A 17,465-nucleotide genomic window follows, 5' to 3' on the forward strand; every position below is an offset into this window, starting at 1 on the left:
TGCTGCTTGACTCCCACCCTAGACACATACTCAGGGCTTGTTCTTGGGGTCAAATGCCAAACATCTAGGTTCACTCTATCCAGGAAGCCTGTTCCCACTGGATGGCACCTATATTGCTCGCAGCCTTCCAAACCCTATAGGGGCGCCTGGGTAGCTCAGCTGGTTAGTTCTTGATCTCAGCTCAGGTCTTAATCTCAGGGTCATCAGTTCAAGCCCTGTGTTGAAATCCACGATGAGCATGAAGCCCACATTAAAAAGATATAGACCCTCTCTTATGTGCTCTGGGCTCCTGCAGTTGCGCCTGGGTTCCCTAGAGGAACAACTGCTCTCTGGATCCCTCTCCTTACCTGAGAATGCCCCCTTGTTGAGGGGCCTCTGCTGAATGTGGGGCAGCCTTCAGCCCACTGAACCTTCACAAGAGCCCTGTGAGGAGATTCTGTTTCCCCCATCCACCCATCAAGGATGGGGCACTAGGGCTCAGAGAGATGGACTTGGCCCAGGGAGTCCGACTGCAGTGCCTGCTACTTGAAAGACACTCAGCTGCCCCTATCATCACTGGCTTGGGCGCGGCTGTGCCTCCCACAGAGGCTGCTGCCTCCCTGTCTTATTCTCGTCCACTGGGACCTGCACCAAAGAGCATTAACAGCCAGCCATGAGCTAACTGCTGTGGTGAAAAGATCTTTGTGGCTAAAAGGCCTGGTGCTACTGGTGGGAATTCAGGAAGACATGGGCAAGGCTGGGCTCCGCGGGGTTCCCTAGGCAGCGAGAAGGCAGCTCCTGCCACACCTTTGTGCTCTGGGCTTGGCTGGGCTTAAGGCCAGGAGGAGAGGGCGTGGTGGCCACTTGGTTCTTCTGTCATTGGTGTCCCCTCCCCCCATCTGAACTCAGTGCCTGTCCTCCTACTTGCCCGGGGTTGACCTCACCTCCATTAATCCATTCTCATTGTGTGTGATCGAGCCCACTTCCAGACAGTCCACACGGTGGCTGACACTCCACGGTTTACCCCCCAGCCTCTCCCCACAGCTACCTCCTCCCTAAAACATTAGGGCCTGGGCATGGGCCAGCCGAGGGGACCTGGGTATGCAGGGTCTTCCCAGGGCTCCAGAATATGGAAGACTCCCACACCACCCCGGAAAGCAAGCACTAGAGAGTCCAGCAGCCACACCAAGATGCACAAGCCCAGCACGATGGTGGCCTCTAAGCTCCACAGGTTGGCTCTGGAGTGGGAGAACGTGGGACAGGGCGGAGGCCCGACCAGCACACTTGAATGCCAGGGGCTCATGCCTTTTGGGTTATTTTGCTGTTCTCAGGATTCGTGGCTCCACCACTGGTGCATGGGCCTCTAACCCCACTCCCAGTGCCCCTGGGTCATCACCACATCCAGTGTGCACCCCATCCTGGGAAAGGTGACCTCATTGATCTGAGGCTCAGCCACTCCCTTCTTTGCTGTGTGGCTTGGGGAGATTCCCTGCCCTCTCTGAACTTTGCCTCCGGCCCACTCGGAGGGCTTTGGTCACCTAAGGAAGCCATCTCCTTGCCTGGGCTGGGCACACACAGCGCCTCTTTCCGTTGTTCCCCCTCCACCTTGGGCTGCTTGCTCCCTGAGTCTCTCCCCTCTGTGCCTGCCTGGTCCCAGTGGCAGCAGTCTGCAGTGTCCTGGCCAGTGTGTGGGGACAGCCAGCTTGGTGGTTGTTGGGGTCTTAGAGTTTGCAGTCCACTGTCGCAGATTCGAGTCCCGGCCATTCAAGTCTGGGTGAGACCAAACGCGCCCTCTGTGTCTCAGTTTCTTCCTATAAACTGCTGATAACACCAATTTCATGAAGTTGTTGAAGGGGGTCAGGCGCCCCCCTTCTATTCCGGCCCATCTCTGGACCCCGACCCAATCCCTCTGCAGCCCCTCTTCCCTGTTCAGACCCTGGTGGGGACGGCCGCCTTCTCATCGCCACCGGCCCGAGGACGGGAGGTGCTCTCGGGTTGGTGGAGCCTGGAGCAGGGCTGGGTCGGTCTCTGGAGCTTGTCTGCCGGGAAACGCCCCGCGCCCCACCTTCCCCGCCCCGCGGAGGGCGGGCCGGCCCTGGGGCGCCTTAAAAACCAGAGCCCGCTCTCGGGTCGCCGCAAGGTGAACAAGATTTAACATCGCTGCCGCTACCTTAGACGACCTCGCGGACCCCCCGCAGCCATGGCCAGCAAGGGCTTGCAGGACCTGAAGCAGCAAGTGCAGGGGGCGGCCCAGGAAGCGGGTGAGGACAGCGCGCGACCCGGGGCACATGCAGCGGAGGCAGAAGCCCTGGGTCGCGCATCAAGTCGGTGGGCGGTTCCGGCTGGGGAGAGCCCTCCTCTGAGATGCAGGGACGGGGCCGACGCCCACCCAGGGGATGAAGCCTTGAGGCAGATGGGGGAACAGCGGTGCCCGAGGGTTCGTGGTCCGATTTGGGCATTGCCAGGGGCCAATATGAGGAGGCTGAATGGCGGGGACCGGGCCCACCCCGATCCCGAGCGGCCCCACCTCAGTCCTTAGGGGAGGGTAGAGGTCCATGGAGAAAGCCCGCTGCGCACCCCGAAATCCACCTCTGCCTGCTGGGGTCTCAGAGGAGCACTGGACCGGATGGGATGGTGGAGGCGGCTTCCCCCCCACCCCCATTGTTTTGCGCCCCCTTACTTCCCCCGCCCCCACACAGGAAAAATAATCGTTTCCAAGTTCTCACCCAGAGGAACTCCCCACTCACCCCACAGGGCAGGTCCCAGCCTTGTTTCTCCGCCTCCAGTTCTTTTCTCCTCGGACCTGAGGTTATGCAGCTGGGGTGGGGTAGGGTAGGCTGGGGCTAGAGAATGTGAGGAGACCCCTGGGCCCACCAGCTGCAGCTCTTCCAGTCCCAGGGCAGCCTCCCTCGGGACTCTGGTTCCCAGTCTGTCCTGCACATATCCCACTCAACAGACAAAACTCACACTAACTCCCTCCATCACCAGTGCCCCAGGGAACTCCCACGGTTGTTCCCCTGAAATTAAAATGCTACCAGGAAGCCTATCTATAGGACCCTTCCTTCTGGGCCTCACTTTCCCCATCTGTAAGTTGGGTGCAAAGGCTCATTCTCTGTGGCCCTGACTGGTTCTGTCATATAAGGCCCCAAGTGGGACAGGAAGGGGGTGCTTTGTGAGCCACAGACCCAGGGCCTGCCTGACCCCGTTACACCTCCCTGGCCCAGGGTCTGAGTAAAGCAGGTTCTTTCCTGTTCAGCAGCAAGGATGTCAGATCACCCAGCAGGTGGGACCCATTTGAGGTCCTGGAAGCCATGTTCACCATGGGCACAAACTCTGGCCCAGAGGACATGGCCTGACCTTGGAAGTGTCACCTCCTCTCTGGACTTCCATTTCCTAATGCCTTAAGTTGCCTGCCCACGGAGGCACTACTAGCATCACTGCTTGTGACGAGGTGAGGCACAGGAGAGGTTGAGGCACAGGAGGGAAGACGCGGTGAGAGGGCCTCTTGCAAAAGTAGACTCCCGTGCACTCCAGGTGGGAAATCAGGCATCTGGGCCAGGCTTCTGGAGGAGACATTGTGAAAGGGGGACATGGTTCTTCTTGGGCCATGCCCAGGAGCAGCAGAAGACCAGATGCCAGCTCCAGCCTCTGTTGGGATATTTTCTCTGCAGTCCTGGAGTTGGGAAGAGAAGCAGACCAGAGGGGAGGAGCCTAGAGTTATAAATAACTAAGAACACCCTAGAGGCATGGAAAGGGCTCCTTGCCTAGCTGGGTGGCTGGTCTTAGTCAAAAGACTTCACTTCCCTTGGGCCTGTAGGACAGACAGACTACTCCAAAGGACAGATCGGGGCCGGGGTGGGGGAGTAGCAATGGTGGGGTCCCTGTGGTCAGCAGTGTCTCAATATGGGCTAAAGGCCACATCTCTCTGTTTCAGTGACTGCGGCAGGAGCATCGGCCCAGCAAGTGGTGGATCAGGCCACAGAAGCAGGGCAGAAAGGTCTGGTGTGCTGGTGGGCAGGAGGGTGGGCAGCCCCCGCACACTCCCCCCCCCTCCCCATTCAGCCCTCACCCAGAGATATCCTCTCCTTCAGAGCCCCTCTGCCCACACTGCTTCCTGGGGATGGAGATCCAGGCTAATCCTACAGGGCTCTGGTTCCCAGGGCCTCGCCCTCATCTGCTTTCTCCTTTCCTTCCCCAGCCATGGACCAGGTGGCCAAGACCACCCAGGAAACTATCGACAAGACTGCTAACCAGGCCTCCGAGACTTTCTCAGGTTTTGGGAAAAAATTAGGCTTCATGAAATAACAGCATGGAGACATATATGCCTCCTTCCAGGCTCTCAGCTCTGGCAGGCCCTTGGCCTGCTGCCTTATTAAAGTACTTGTTCCTACCTTGTGTCCACTTCATGCTTCCCCACAAGCTGGGCCCAGTCCTCTGTCGCCTAGAGCTGAGCCCCCGTATCCAGAAACCCAGCCTGGACATCCAGAGTTCTGGCATTCCAAATTGGGAAACCCAGGCAGACTGTCCGAGAATTCTTTTCCCATGGTCTCAACAGCAAATGCAGACGCTCCCTTATCCGAAGTTCAACGACATATCTGTGCCTCTGGCTCTCTTCAGGAGCCACCCCATGCCCCATTCTCAAACCGTTCCCCCAGCTTCGGGAACCCCGCCCCTCCTGGGAGGGGATGTTGGGTCCCTAGATGCTCGAGGGGCTCAGCTCCGGGTGGGGGGCGAGGGACTCCAAGGGCTGGGGCTTCGGGAACCTCTCCCTGAGACCTGCTCCTGGAGGCTGGGAGAACCAAGGCATTCCAGGGCAACAAGGAGTCGCAGGAGTGGGATTTCCGTTCCCCCCTACCGCGGGGTGTTTGTGCGCCGGCCCCACCCGGCGATGAGTCACCGGGCACGACCGGGAAGGCTGGTACGCGTTCCGACCAGCCACGCCCGGCAGGCTGGACTGGAGAGCGTTCCGCGCGGCCGCCGGGGCAGCCCCGCCCACGAAACGCCCCCGGAGGAGGAGCAGGGACTCACGGGGCGGTGCACGTGGCGGTGAAGTGGGGGACCCGGCAAGTATGCGTGCGTGCGCGCGCGACCCGGCTCGCGAGCACCCGGACCCGCTGGGACACTTCAGGACTTTCCGTTCGGGGACGGAGACTGGCCTTTTCGTCCCGCAGGGCCCTAGGAGGATTAGACTTCCCGCAAAGTTCGTCCCCCCCCCCCCCCCCATTCCAGCACGTGTCCACGCACGCGACACCAGCCCTGGGTGACTCACAGTTGCCACAGGATAAGGCGCGGCCCTGGCGCCGGGCGCTGGCGGCCCCCTTCATCCGGACCCACTGCCACACCTCGGCTGCTGACGCGGTCTGCCCCCTCCCCACCTTCGCGTCTTTGCACACGTTATTCCCTCCTCCCGGAAGACGAGCGCATAGGTAGCCAAGCCTTTTCCATTCAAAAATATTGATTACGCTTTCTAGTTCGGGGGAGTTAAGAGGGAGAAGATGAGTCTGTCCTTCCTGCGTTGACTCAAGACCGGCTTCGGCAGGCAGGGAGCAGCGCTGTCGTGGGGTGCCCCGCCCTGGCCCAGATCTCTCTCTGGGTGCAGCTCTGCTCAAGTGACCTTTTTCTTCTCTCATCTGGGATCCCAACCAAGGGTGGGACAGGACTTCTCCCTCTCACCGTCAGCATCTCCCAGCCCTACCCCAGGGCCAAGCCCTGTTCACTCTTGTTTTCTGGTTTGCTGACTGTACCCAAAAGAATGCTTCGCCTAATTTGCAAAATGGGCCAAGGCAGCTCCCTCTGGCCCAAAGGGAAGGTCCTCAAAAAGAGCCCCAGCCCCCAGGTGGGTGCCAAGGTCAGGAGAGACCGTCTTGGGCCACAACTGGGGGGAGGCCAGAGGGGCTGGATTGGCAGAGCCCTCACATCTTTTCTGGTGTGCTCCCTTCCGGTGGTGACTCAGAAATCCCCAGGGCCCCAGCAATCCCTCTTTATCCAGTGCTCCTCAAGAAATTGCCTTAAGAATGGGTGTGGGACACAGCTCTGGCTAAGAAGAGGGGAGATCACATCTGGGGGCCAAGGAGCTTTGAGGAAAGATTTTCCATCCTCAAGAAAAAAGAGAGAGAGAGACAAAAGAAGAAAGAGTCCTCCATCTTCCACTGGACTTTTTTTTGTGGCTGGAAATGATGCTTGGAACTGTGGTGGCCACTTGTAACCAAAGGAGGAAGAAGCTTGAGGAAAAGCCAGCTTGCTAATAAGGGCCGAGCAGAAATATAGAAAGAAACTGGGTCCCAAGTTACTTTATTCAGTTCCTAAATTAACAATTTTTGAGCTGCCACATGCTAGCAAGAGGGAGGATTCGGCTTCCCATGGTATTTTTTTTTTTTTTTTAAGATTTTATTTATTTATCCGACGGAGAGAGAGGGAGAGATCACAAGTACGCAGAGAGGCAGGCAGAGAGAGAGGGGGAAGCAGACTCCCCACTCTGCAGAGAGCCTGATGCGGGGCTCGACCCCAGGACCCTGAGACCATGACCCGAGCCGAAGGCAGGTGCTTAACCCACTGAGCCACCCAGGCACCCCTTCCCATGGTATTTGAGCCACGGTGAATGAGGTTTTTCTTTTGCAAGCAAAAGCTTCAGTCCCCATGTTACCTGGATGCCAGCATCCTGCTGGCCTCACCTACCTCTCCAGCCTCCTCACTCAACACCCTGTCCCTCTTTGCCTCAGCCACATTGACCTTTTCACATTTTCCTTGACATCATGCTCCTGCTCACCCCAGGGTCTTGGCATGTGCTGTATTTTTCTACCTGGAATGCTCTCCATCCTCCCCCACAAACTAGTCTCATCTAGAGCGCCTACCCTTCATCCTTCAGGATGCCCTGTCCACCCTCCAATACACACATACACACACACACACTCAGAATGGGTCCAGCCATCACTGATACACTCACAGCCCTCCTGTACTCCCTCTCCACAGTTATATTCTAACGAGTCCTTTCCTGTGTGCATCTTTGTGATGGTTGTCCATGGGGCTGCAACCAAGTCCCTTCTACTGATGAGTGCACACCCAGTGCCTAGAGTAGTGCTCGGGAACATTTGCTAAATGAACACAGCTGTGACTGTCCTTTGGTTCTCCTACCAGATAACAGTGAGTTTGCATATTGTCACATTCACCATGGGTGCCATTATTGTATGCGGCCCTTTCCACGCTCTTCCTGCCCCATGAAGCTAGCCCTCCCATGGCACCAGGCAAATGCTTGTTTCTGTGTGCCTCTGTTCTCCCCAACACTGTGAGCCCTGGGGGTGGAAGTGGAGGCAAGGCCAAGTTTGACTTGGTTTTGCTCAACGTCTGGGACACAGGGAGCACAGTACCAGGGGAGGCCACAGGAGCCTATAGGAGCCCAGGCCTATCTCCGTGAGGTTCATGAAGCTAGCTGAACCCAGGCTGGCTGAAGAGGAGAAGGCTGTGGCCATCTATTGGGTATTGGTCAAGGCTCCAAAGATCAGTTCTCCCATCAGCAATTCCCCCAGATAATTCTTGATTCTCCAGATTCCAGTTCCTCAACTAGACAAACACAAGGTCACTAACATTACATATTGTTTCCCTTGGACTTCTCAGTTCTGATTCCTGTCAAGTTATAAACTACATAAGAGACAAGGAGCAGGGTTTTCTATTTTGACTTTCTCTCTCTTTATTTTATTTTATTTTTTTAAGATTGATTTATTTATTTTAGAGAGAAAGAGATCTTGCATGCACCTGAGCAGGAGAGGCAGAGGGAGAGAGAGAGAAAGGGAGGCAAACTCACTGCTGAGCACAGAGCCCAACGACATGGGGCTTGATCCCACGACCCTGAGATCAGCACCTGAGCAGAAATCAAGAGTCAAAGGCTTAACCGACTGAGCCACCCAGGTGCCCCTATTTTTCACTTTCCAACCCCATTCTCTCTCTCTTTTTGGTTGTTATTTCTCTCTACTTTTTGAAATATTTACATTCCATTCCTCTACTCTGAGCCACACCTTTGTTTTGCCTTAGATCTGCAACTGAAGATATTAAAATCTCTCTGCCATTCTTTTTGCTAAAATATTTTTGCTATCCATTGGTTGGTTGGAGTTAGTCCTCTAGAAGGTTCCTCAAGAATGAAATATTTACAGATAAAGTGGGAAGACATCTCGGATCTGAGCTCACAATTGCTATAGCTACGCCCCTCGGGTTATTGCAATGGGCCCATGAAGATTCATTGTGTTCTATATTTGTGTACAGCATTTTCTATTTTTAAAAAAGTTAGGGGCGCCTGGGTGGTTCGGTTGGTTAAGTGACTGCCTTCAGCTCAGGTCATGATACCAGAGTCCTGGGATCGAGTCCCGCATCGGGCTTCCAGCTCCACGGGGAGTGTTTCTCCCTCTGACCTCAGCTCTCATGCTCTCTCTCACTCTCTCTTTCAAATAAATAAATAAAATATTTTTTTTAAAAAGTTAGAAAGTTAAAATTAAAACTTTATTATTCTTATTTCATTAGACAATATTATTTTGTTAATTAACTTAAATTTTAATTTAGCTAAATATGCTAATATCAGTTCCTCCCTTCTGATCATTGTATTGTGGTTGTGTGAGACGCAAACATCCACAAGGGAAGGCTGGGGAGGAAGATAGAGAAACCTCCCTATTCATTGTAAAGCCCTTGTATTTATGACATTGGAGGCTGTCGGGAATCCAGAGTTCAGATCTGAAGTAGAACTTCCCAGGCATCAGTGGGACATTCTCATGGAGAGGGTCGGGCCGGGGACTCACCCAGGTTCTTCTGTTCAGGAGACTGGCCTTCCTTCATGTAAGTGTTGGGCTCCCTTCGTAGCCGTGAACCGAACTAACTTCAAGAAGGTTCTATAGGCAGCCTTCTTTTCCCAGTTGTGGCCTCCAGGGATTCAGCTCTTGCCTTTCCAAGGGCTCTCTTGTCTCTTGGAAGGTGGTCCTCTTTTAGAGAAGCCCCTCTGGAGTTCCTTGGGCTTATTCCACGTCTTTCTTCAGCTCCTCAGGTTCAAGTTCTGTCCCAAAGAGTTCTCACTCAGAGGGCCATCTCAGCCCGGAAGTGAGTGTTGCTGGCAAAGTCTGAGACGCCTGCTACCCAGGCCCTTCCCCATCCCCTGCTCTTCGGTACTGGCCTGTCTCCCCCCTGGGTTCACCTGCTTCTGGATTTGCATGGTTTCCCAATCCCAATCTCCTGATTTCTCTGAAATTAAGTTTGACCTGTGGGTGTTGGTGAAGGCCTGCCTTTGTCCTCCTCCTCCTCCATATGGTTTCAAGGAGGAGAAATGGGACTATCCGGAATTAAGCTGCTGCCTTGTTTCCTGCAGACCCAGCAGGCTGGCAGGCTGAGCTGGTGCTGTGTTTACAGAGAATCTGTATCCACTCTTCACCTGCTCCTCCCTGCCCTCGCCCTGGGAACCTGCCCTCGTGAGCTGCATCACCAGGGCTCCCGCGGCCTCAGCCCCAGTTAGGTTCAGCCAGTGGGGGATGGATCGGGAGAGCAGGGAGGGCGAGGAGAAGTATTTATCCCTCCTGTGCCCTCCTTGCTTGGCATGGTTTGGCAGAGGCTGTGTTCCTCTGCTGCTGCTCCTTGTCTGATCTTCTCCTAAAGCCGCAGCTCTCCTTGGCGTCTGTACGGGCTCTCCTTTGCCCCTCCCGGGCCCAGGGAGGTAACCGCTCTCGCTATTACAGCTCCCTGGGCACCTTGCCATCTTTTGCTGTTCTCTTAAATCTGCCCACAGCTTTGTGGGCATCAGATACCCCTTTGAGGTGCCCTCCGCTTTCCACCGGAACCTGGACTGTCAGCCATGGATGTGTAATGTTGACATGCCAAGGAAGTCCTCTGCTGGCCCACAGACCGTCGCTAGGAGTCTGGATTTGGTTCCCTGTAACCGGAAGGGGTTGGTGTGCGCAGGGTCCGTAGGCTGAGTCTATCCTGTGAGCTCAAATCCAGGAAGCAGAAGGAGGACAGGCGGCCGTGACACTTGACATTCGTGACATCTGCAGTACAGCTCACATGAGTCGTCCTGCTTTGGACACAAGATAGCCCCAAGTATTGGAGTACTTAAAATCAACATTCTTTGTTATTATTTTTCAGAACCGGTCATTGTTAAGTTGGCAAATTGTTATTTGAAAAATTAGCTCTGTGACTTGGTGACGCAGCCAGGGGGTTCTTTGCCAAACTGGGTTGCTGAGCACATTCCTCTTGTAGGATTAGTAGGCTCCACCGGAGGCCTGAGTGTCCAGTCCCGATGGCTGGGCTTCACCTTCTGACCCAGGACAGGCTGCCAGGTGCCTGTGTTTAAGGGCTGCTCCATGGGGGCCCAGTGTGAGTCAGGCCTCTTCCAAGACTTGGGATGATTCTCTCCTGAGTCGTCTGCCACCTCATGGAGGCAGTGAGGTTGCTCCCCGCAGGAGCTGCTTGAGCTCAGCCCCTCCCACCAGCATCCAGCCCTGGTCAGAGGGTCTTGCACGGGGTGGGCTGGGAGAACAGGGAGCTGGTCACAGCTAGAGCTGGAAGACTAAGGGGGGTTGGATCTGGGCCAGAGCACCAAGGTCCAGGGCCCCAGGCTGGTCCTGCGCAGCTTGGCCTCTTCAGGCCCCTTGCTTTCTCCCTGCTAGGTATTAGGGATCTTTGTCTGGACCTAACCTTGCCAGCAGATCTGGGGCCATAATGTGTTGTCACTGGAGTCAGCGTGCTCATACCTGGGCAGTACAGGGTCTCAGGGGGCAGGCAGGGTGATGTGGCAAGGGCAACAGTAGCCTGACAGTGGAAGAAAAGTGTATCCAGAAGCTGTGCTGGGCTGAGCTCGGGACTGGCACTGGGACCAAAGTCCTGCTGAGGGGCTGAGCCCTAACAAGGGCCTATTGAGGGGCAAGTGAGCTCCTGAGGAGATGGAGAGGAGTACCCTAGCATGGGCACAGGTAGGAAGGGGTCTGTAGAGTCTGGGAGCCATTCCAGAAATGCTGAGTGACACCACCATCCTGTCAGGGGATCAGGCACAGTGAGGACCCCTGTGGGCCTGGGGACCCACACAACCTCAGAGGAAGAGGGTTTGATGGGTCCAAGGAAATTCCTGTGGGTCTCTCAGCCCGATTCCCACCAGGTGTGTCCTGGAAGCTGCCCTCCAACCCCCACTGCCAACTCAGCAGTGCTGCCTGAGCAGAACATTCTGGTATTTGGCTGTGGTAAGGGGTGAATGGAGTCTCGGGGACCTATTTAAGCTCCAGAGCCCCTCACTTCACAGCCTCTTGTGAGTCTACAAGTTCACACAGGGCCATCTGTAACACTTGCAAGAGTAGTAGTATTATGTTTTTTCCCTCAAAGAGGGCCTCTCCAAGTTGTTTAAGACCCAAACACTCCTGCCAGCGGAGAATGACAGGTGGTTGCTATGACCCTGTGACCCAGAGTTTCTGCTGCCACAATACTCCCTCCCTCCCGGGGGTGCTGGTCACAGCTTGGGGCTTCCTAACACCAATCAGGAATGTGGGAAGGCCTCAGCCCCATAACACCCAGGCTGTGAGGGCCCCAGATCGGATAAACACTAATTAGGGCTCACCACACCCTCCTGAAAAGCTCTGAGGGCTGAGAGAGCAGGCAAGTGGGGAGGCGGCTTCAGACTCCTGCCCTAGGCCTGGATGGCATGAACAGGGACTTGGGAGGACTTTTCTTCCATGACCCCTGGCCATTGGGGTCACACTCCCCAGCCCTCTGCTCCCTCTACTCTTTGTTCCACCCACTGGTCAGTCAGGGCTCACTGCCAAGCACATCAATGACAAGGGGGAGGGAATAGAAGTTTAGCAAGAGCTTGCACACATGACCCTACCGACTGTCAGTGACATGGCCAGGAAGGCATGGCTGTCCCCATTGTACACATGAGGAAACTGAGGCTCAGGTTGGGCCAATGACTAAAGGGTATGGCACAAGGCATGTGGCTTGAGGCATCTCTCCCCATCCTGAATAACTAGGGAGGCAGCCTGGTCCCTTGAGCATGTGATGTATCAGGAGCTGGTGGAGTGGCTTTCTGGAATTCTGGCTAGGGCCACCAGACACACCTCCCCTAGTGGTGGTGGGGTCCTCCCTCTACTCTTCTAGGACCTCCTGGGGGACACTGGGCCTCTGCAAGAAGCCAGGCCCCAAGGTGCAGGGATGGCCAGGCTCCCTCCTGGGCTAGTTGCTCCCGTTCTGGCTGTTCAGGTGCTCAGGTGCTCCTGTGAGCGAGAAGCAGCTGACGGCAAGCCAGGGGTGACTGTGTTTCTGGTTAATGCTACATCCTCCTCAGCCTAGGGCAAGGTACCATGATGAGGCCCCTACCCCTCACCCCTCAAATTTCTAGTGAAAGCTGCAGAGACTGCGTAGCTGAGGTCTTGGGGTCCAGTGGCCACCACTTCACTTGTGTTCCTGGCCTGAGCAGCCATCTAGGTCCCCAGGTCCCCAGGCTCTCAAGCCCCTAACTAGGCCACCCTGGGGAACCTGAACAGCAGGCTGGAAATCCTAGGTCTTGTCTGGGAGTGCACCAGTGCCAGGGATGTGGGAAGCTCAAAACTCAGGGGGCTGGCAGGGGTCCCCAGTTGCCTCTCATCCCGCAAACAAGTCAGGCCTCCTGCTTTGGGGGAGGGACATGACCCAGAGCTGACTTCTCTGTCCAGTCCCTGACCCTCACAGGGTCCCAGAATACAGGGTGTAGGGGTCTCATACTGCCAGAGGGGCAAGGTTGCCCTCACAGCACTGGGGTGGCCCCACCCAGCCTCCTCCTCCTGCCGCCGCCTACGCTGACTAACCAGCTGATCTCCTACTTGGCTTAGGCGGGGGCCCCGTGCTCCAGAGCCCAGGCAGGCATCAGGGGCATCTATAAAAGGACGCAGGGCCAGGCCCTAGCATCCTGCTTGCTTGCCACCTGTCATCTCACGATGCTGGGAGGTCTGGGGAAACTTGCTGCTGAGGGCCTGGCCCACCGCACTGAGAAAGCCACTGAGGAAGCTGGTAAGAAGCCCGAGGCTCCTTTGACTGGGGCCCTTCTCCTAGGGCTGGGAGGGTTGGGGCCTGTTGAAAGCGGATCCCAGTAGATTGAAGGTAGGCCTTGGCCCCTCGACAACCCTGGCCAGTCAGCCCCACAAGGACAGAATGGAAGTGATGGGTATGGAAGCTAAGGAGGGCAGCTTGGGTGGAGTCATGAGGGGTCTAGTACCCCAAACAGTCCTCTCCGGGTCAGACCCGTTTCTGGAGTCTGTGACTGAGGGCAGAAGGGACTCCAGCTCAGGGGACATGGGGAGAGCCCTGGTGCTTGGGTGAGCTTTGGGTAGCTAGAATCTGTCCGTCTGGAAACCTGGGAGCCCTTCTGTATCAAAAACAGCCTATTTTGAATATCCTCTATAGAAAAAGGAAAAATGGATTTTTATTTTTACCATCAATTTAAAGCTTCAAGCATTTCTTCACTAAGAAACCACCAAGTCTGATTCTGTTCAATGTCAGCCCCTAGGGTTTATCCAAAGGACATTTTGAATTTCTTCCAAGTCCCCAGAAACCCTTTCTTGTACGCGGACTCCCACAGTTGTATGCAGGAGATGAGTCTGGGTCCCAGTGGGCATTTTGTGAAACACAGCCCCGTGTCCGAGTTGGCCGCTGTGGTTCCTCCTGGCTGGCTGCGGCAGACACGTCTGTCTTTCATCGGTTAAGCTGCAGCTGGCCTTCCCTGCCCAGTCACACCTGCCACTGGCTCTGAGCTTAGTCCCACCCCTAGTCCGCAGGTGAGGGAACCAAGCAGCACACAGTGGAGGTAGAATCAGAATCAGTTCTTCTGACTCCCAAATCTTGCTGTTCTAGCCACTGCCCCCCAAACGTCAGACAACTCCTAGGCGGTCAGAGAGTTCTTTCCTGCTGGAGGAATTGCTCTGGGGCCTTGGTTTTGCTGTAGATAGCTTTGGGATTTGGCCTCCTGCTGCAGCTTCCATTGGGCTGAGGCAGGCCAGCAGCGCGCCCGAAGGTGCCCTCATCTGGGAGACAGGCTCCACCTTGGCCCCAGGCCCCCAGCTGGCAGGAGGGCCTGCTCTTCTGCATTCCAGGCCTTGCCAGGCTGGCCAGGGGCCATGGAGAGCCCCATGCCTTTGTCTGGCTCACCTCAGCTTGTGTCCCAGCAGCCAGGACCCATGGGTGTCTTTGAAGCAAGCCCGCTGGGGCTCCTTCCTATGGGCTGCCTCGTCCTGCCTGCGGTGATGTCCAGGATATCCAGAGCGGTCTGGGCACCATGTTGAGAAGAAGCTGGCTTGTACTGTGTTTTCACTGTGAGCTTCTCCTCTTTGCAGTTCATGCCGTGGAGGGGGTGGTCAAGGAGGTGGTGGAACACGCCAAAGAAGCTGGAGAGAAAGGTACGGCTGGGGCTGGAACCAGGGAAGGAGAGAAGCGAGGTGCTGGGGGCAGTCGTTCTTTACCTAAGCAGGTCAAACCCTGACCTTGATGATGCATCCTTTCAGGCAGTATTCAATTACCAACACTCATCTGAGACCACAGACTGTACTTTGCTAAAGCAAGATCTATCCAGACAGTTCTTTCTGGGGCATGTTAAGACAGTGTCACAAACGACTATGTGGCAGCAGGCTTGGACAAAAACCATTTCAGACATAAAATTCTCTATTTATATAAATATAAATTTACAGAAGTGTGTGTGTGTGTGTGTGTGTGCGCTATAGTACAGTGATGTAAAAATAGCTCCTTCCTTACAACAAAAGAGATTCTAGAGGGATCAAGGGCTCTGTATTAAATACGTGAAATTGTTAAATTGTTAGAAGAGAAGGTAATCTGGATTATCTGGGAAAGGATAAATTGGATAATCTGGGAAAGGAGAGGATTGTTTTAACTATGACAGAAAACCTAACAGCCATAAAAGAAATATTAGGTAAATCTGACAATACAAGATTTCTAAATTTTCCATAAAAAAAAAAAAATGGGATGAGCTAAAAGAAAAACCACACACTGAAGAAAAACATTTGTAAATAGAAACGAACTGATATAAAAATGACCAGAAGACAGAAGCAGGCAGCTGACAGAGAAATGAGGTCTGAGTAGGCAGTGCGCCCTTAAGGGGAGCAAATGCTGTCTTGCTCTGGACTGCAGAAACCCAAGTTGTGGGGGGAAATAAAACCACACTTGAATGCATTCCTCTGTGAGCCCCGATGCCCTCTGTCCCGTTGGGGCTCCTCCAGGGCACAATCTAGTAAGAACCACATCCCACAGGCCACTCCAGCCCTACCAGCTGGAAATGTTTACTTAGCTCACCGGACATTATTCCTCTTTCTTCCTGACAGCCATTGCCGATGCCTTAAAGAAGGCCCAAGATACAGGGGACAAGGTGGTGAAGGAAGTTACTGAGACGGTGACTAACACAGTCACAAATGCTGTCACCCATGCAGCGGAAGGCCTGGGCAAACTGGGACAGTGAGCACATCCACCTCCAGGGGACTCTTCCTGAATCTCAATAAAAAGCTGTGAAATGTGTACACCGAGCCCTGGATTTTTTCCTGTTTGGATGGAAACCCTGCCCGTGTCCCCAGTGGCCACTCTGCAGGGGCAGGGGACCCGCATGTTGGCAGCTTCTGGGGGTCAGTAGGACCCCATGGTTAATCAGTTGTGCTGCCCTCACATTACGATTTCTCACATCAGCAAGGAGCTCTGGAAGAATCGTTAGTGTCTGTGCAACATTTCAAAAATGGTTATTTTCCTAGACACTATATATAGCTTTCAGACACCTCTATGCTTCCAGGACATCCCAAGGGAGGGACATAATTCAACTCACATGTTCTTTGGGTTTTCCTTGAAGTGTTCTTATAGGTCTCAAGGAAGATCGCAGACCAACCTGATGGAGAGTGTAGCTAGGCAGCTCAGACTGTTTGAGATGCTTCACATTCTGAAAGAGACTTTAGAGAAGCATTTGAGCTGGACAGACAGTCATAGAATCAGGTCAAGTAGTAACGGAGTCCACTGCTTACTGGCCGTGGAAGCCACTGTTGGATCTTTCCCCAGAGACCCTTTCATGCCCAATTGATAGCAGTGGCCAAGAATGCCTGGCCTCCTCCCCTTCCTGCCATGAGGGGTCAGCACCATAAAGTTAAACCTATGTGGAAGCAGCATTTAGCTTAACATTTTGGATTTTAAAAAAGGAAATGATTTGTAAAGAAGAGGCATTGCTTATTTATCTTGCCGGAAATTACTTATTCTTCGCAGAAATGAGAAGAAAAGATGTTTAAGGAGCATGTCAGTTGGTCACCACATGTCTGGCTTTTTTAAAGTGGCTTCACAAATCTTGAACAGCCCAGGAATATCCAGTGTCCTGGCTTGGAACACTTGCCACTGTCCAGCTAGATCTGGACTCTACTTCTTGGTTTGGTTCCTGAAGACTTTTGAATTCCCACAGTCTAAATCCTAGCTCAAAAAAAGTGAGAGCATTGTGGGCAGCAGAATAAACTGGACAACAATTTCTCTTGCCAAGACTTGATGCTTCTGGTGTACACAGGTACACACAGATGCCTAGAGGGCGGACACACAGGTGCATCATGGCATGTCTGTAATAGCAGGAGGTGGAAACACCCTAGCATGCCAGGCAGAAGTCAGGCAAATTTTGCTCTGCTTAGTAGGGTTGATGCCTAATTTAGATTTGACACCTCTTACTTCTCATGTATTGTAAGCCATATCCCAACTTGAAAAAAATGGGACCTTGTCTAGAGGGCCACCAACAGGAACTGGTTAACAACTGTTGCATATATATTTATACATATGTATATATGTATACATATAGTTCCTGTTGGAACTGGTTACATATATATGTAACTGGTACATATATATGTACATATGTACATATATATGCAACAGTTGTTAACCAGTTCCTGTTGGTGCATATATATATATATATGTATGTATATATATATGCAACAATTATATATATATTCCATGTATATATGTGGAATGTCCAGAAAAATGAGGAACATGTAATACACTGTATGGGATTATGTCCACATAAATTACAAATTATGGAAAATACGTTTGTAGGAGTTCATTTAAGTAAAGCAAACTCAAACTTGTGGAAGAAGAGGAAAAAACTGGTAGCATGTATCTAGCAGACATATTAATACTGTTCCTCTCTGTATCCATGGGAATATGAGATACTTATAATACTTATTTGTCAGAGACAGAGAGAGCACAAGCAAAGGCAGCGGCAGATAGAGCAGGCGGGGGGGGAGAAGCAGACTCCTCACTTAGCAAGCGATCCAATATGGGACTCGATCCCTGGACCCTGGGATTATGACCTGAGCCGAAGGCAGACACTCAACAGACTGAGCCACCCAGGCATCTTAAGATATCTTCATTTTCTCCATAACACAGTTCCATGATGCTTGAATTTAAGAGCAAACCAACACAGACAGATTTTTAAATGTTGTTGAGGGCACATATTAGCTTATTCAAGATCATTTGCTGGTTAAGTG

At 53.5% G+C, this 17,465-nt stretch overlaps 2 protein-coding genes across 2 annotated transcripts; both read left to right on the forward strand.

Annotated features, from left to right (window-relative positions):
• Positions 1–2,078: 2,078 nt before the first annotated feature.
• On the forward strand, positions 2,079–4,369 carry ADIRF (adipogenesis regulatory factor). The gene is made up of 3 exons (XM_059397962.1): positions 2,079–2,240; positions 3,914–3,976; positions 4,178–4,369. The coding sequence occupies exons 1-3, from the start codon at positions 2,180–2,182 to the stop codon at positions 4,282–4,284; spliced, it is 231 nt and encodes a 76-aa protein (XP_059253945.1). The 5' UTR covers positions 2,079–2,179; the 3' UTR covers positions 4,285–4,369.
• Positions 4,370–12,836: 8,467 nt separating this feature from the next.
• On the forward strand, positions 12,837–15,477 carry FAM25A (family with sequence similarity 25 member A). Its single transcript, XM_059395866.1, has 3 exons — positions 12,837–12,975; positions 14,295–14,357; positions 15,294–15,477. The coding sequence occupies exons 1-3, from the start codon at positions 12,903–12,905 to the stop codon at positions 15,425–15,427; spliced, it is 270 nt and encodes an 89-aa protein (XP_059251849.1). The 5' UTR covers positions 12,837–12,902; the 3' UTR covers positions 15,428–15,477.
• The last annotated feature ends 1,988 nt before the right edge of the window (positions 15,478–17,465 follow it).

This window comes from Mustela nigripes, chromosome 4 (assembly GCF_022355385.1).
Source record: "Mustela nigripes isolate SB6536 chromosome 4, MUSNIG.SB6536, whole genome shotgun sequence".
In the NCBI taxonomy this organism is placed as follows: domain Eukaryota; kingdom Metazoa; phylum Chordata; class Mammalia; order Carnivora; family Mustelidae; genus Mustela; species Mustela nigripes.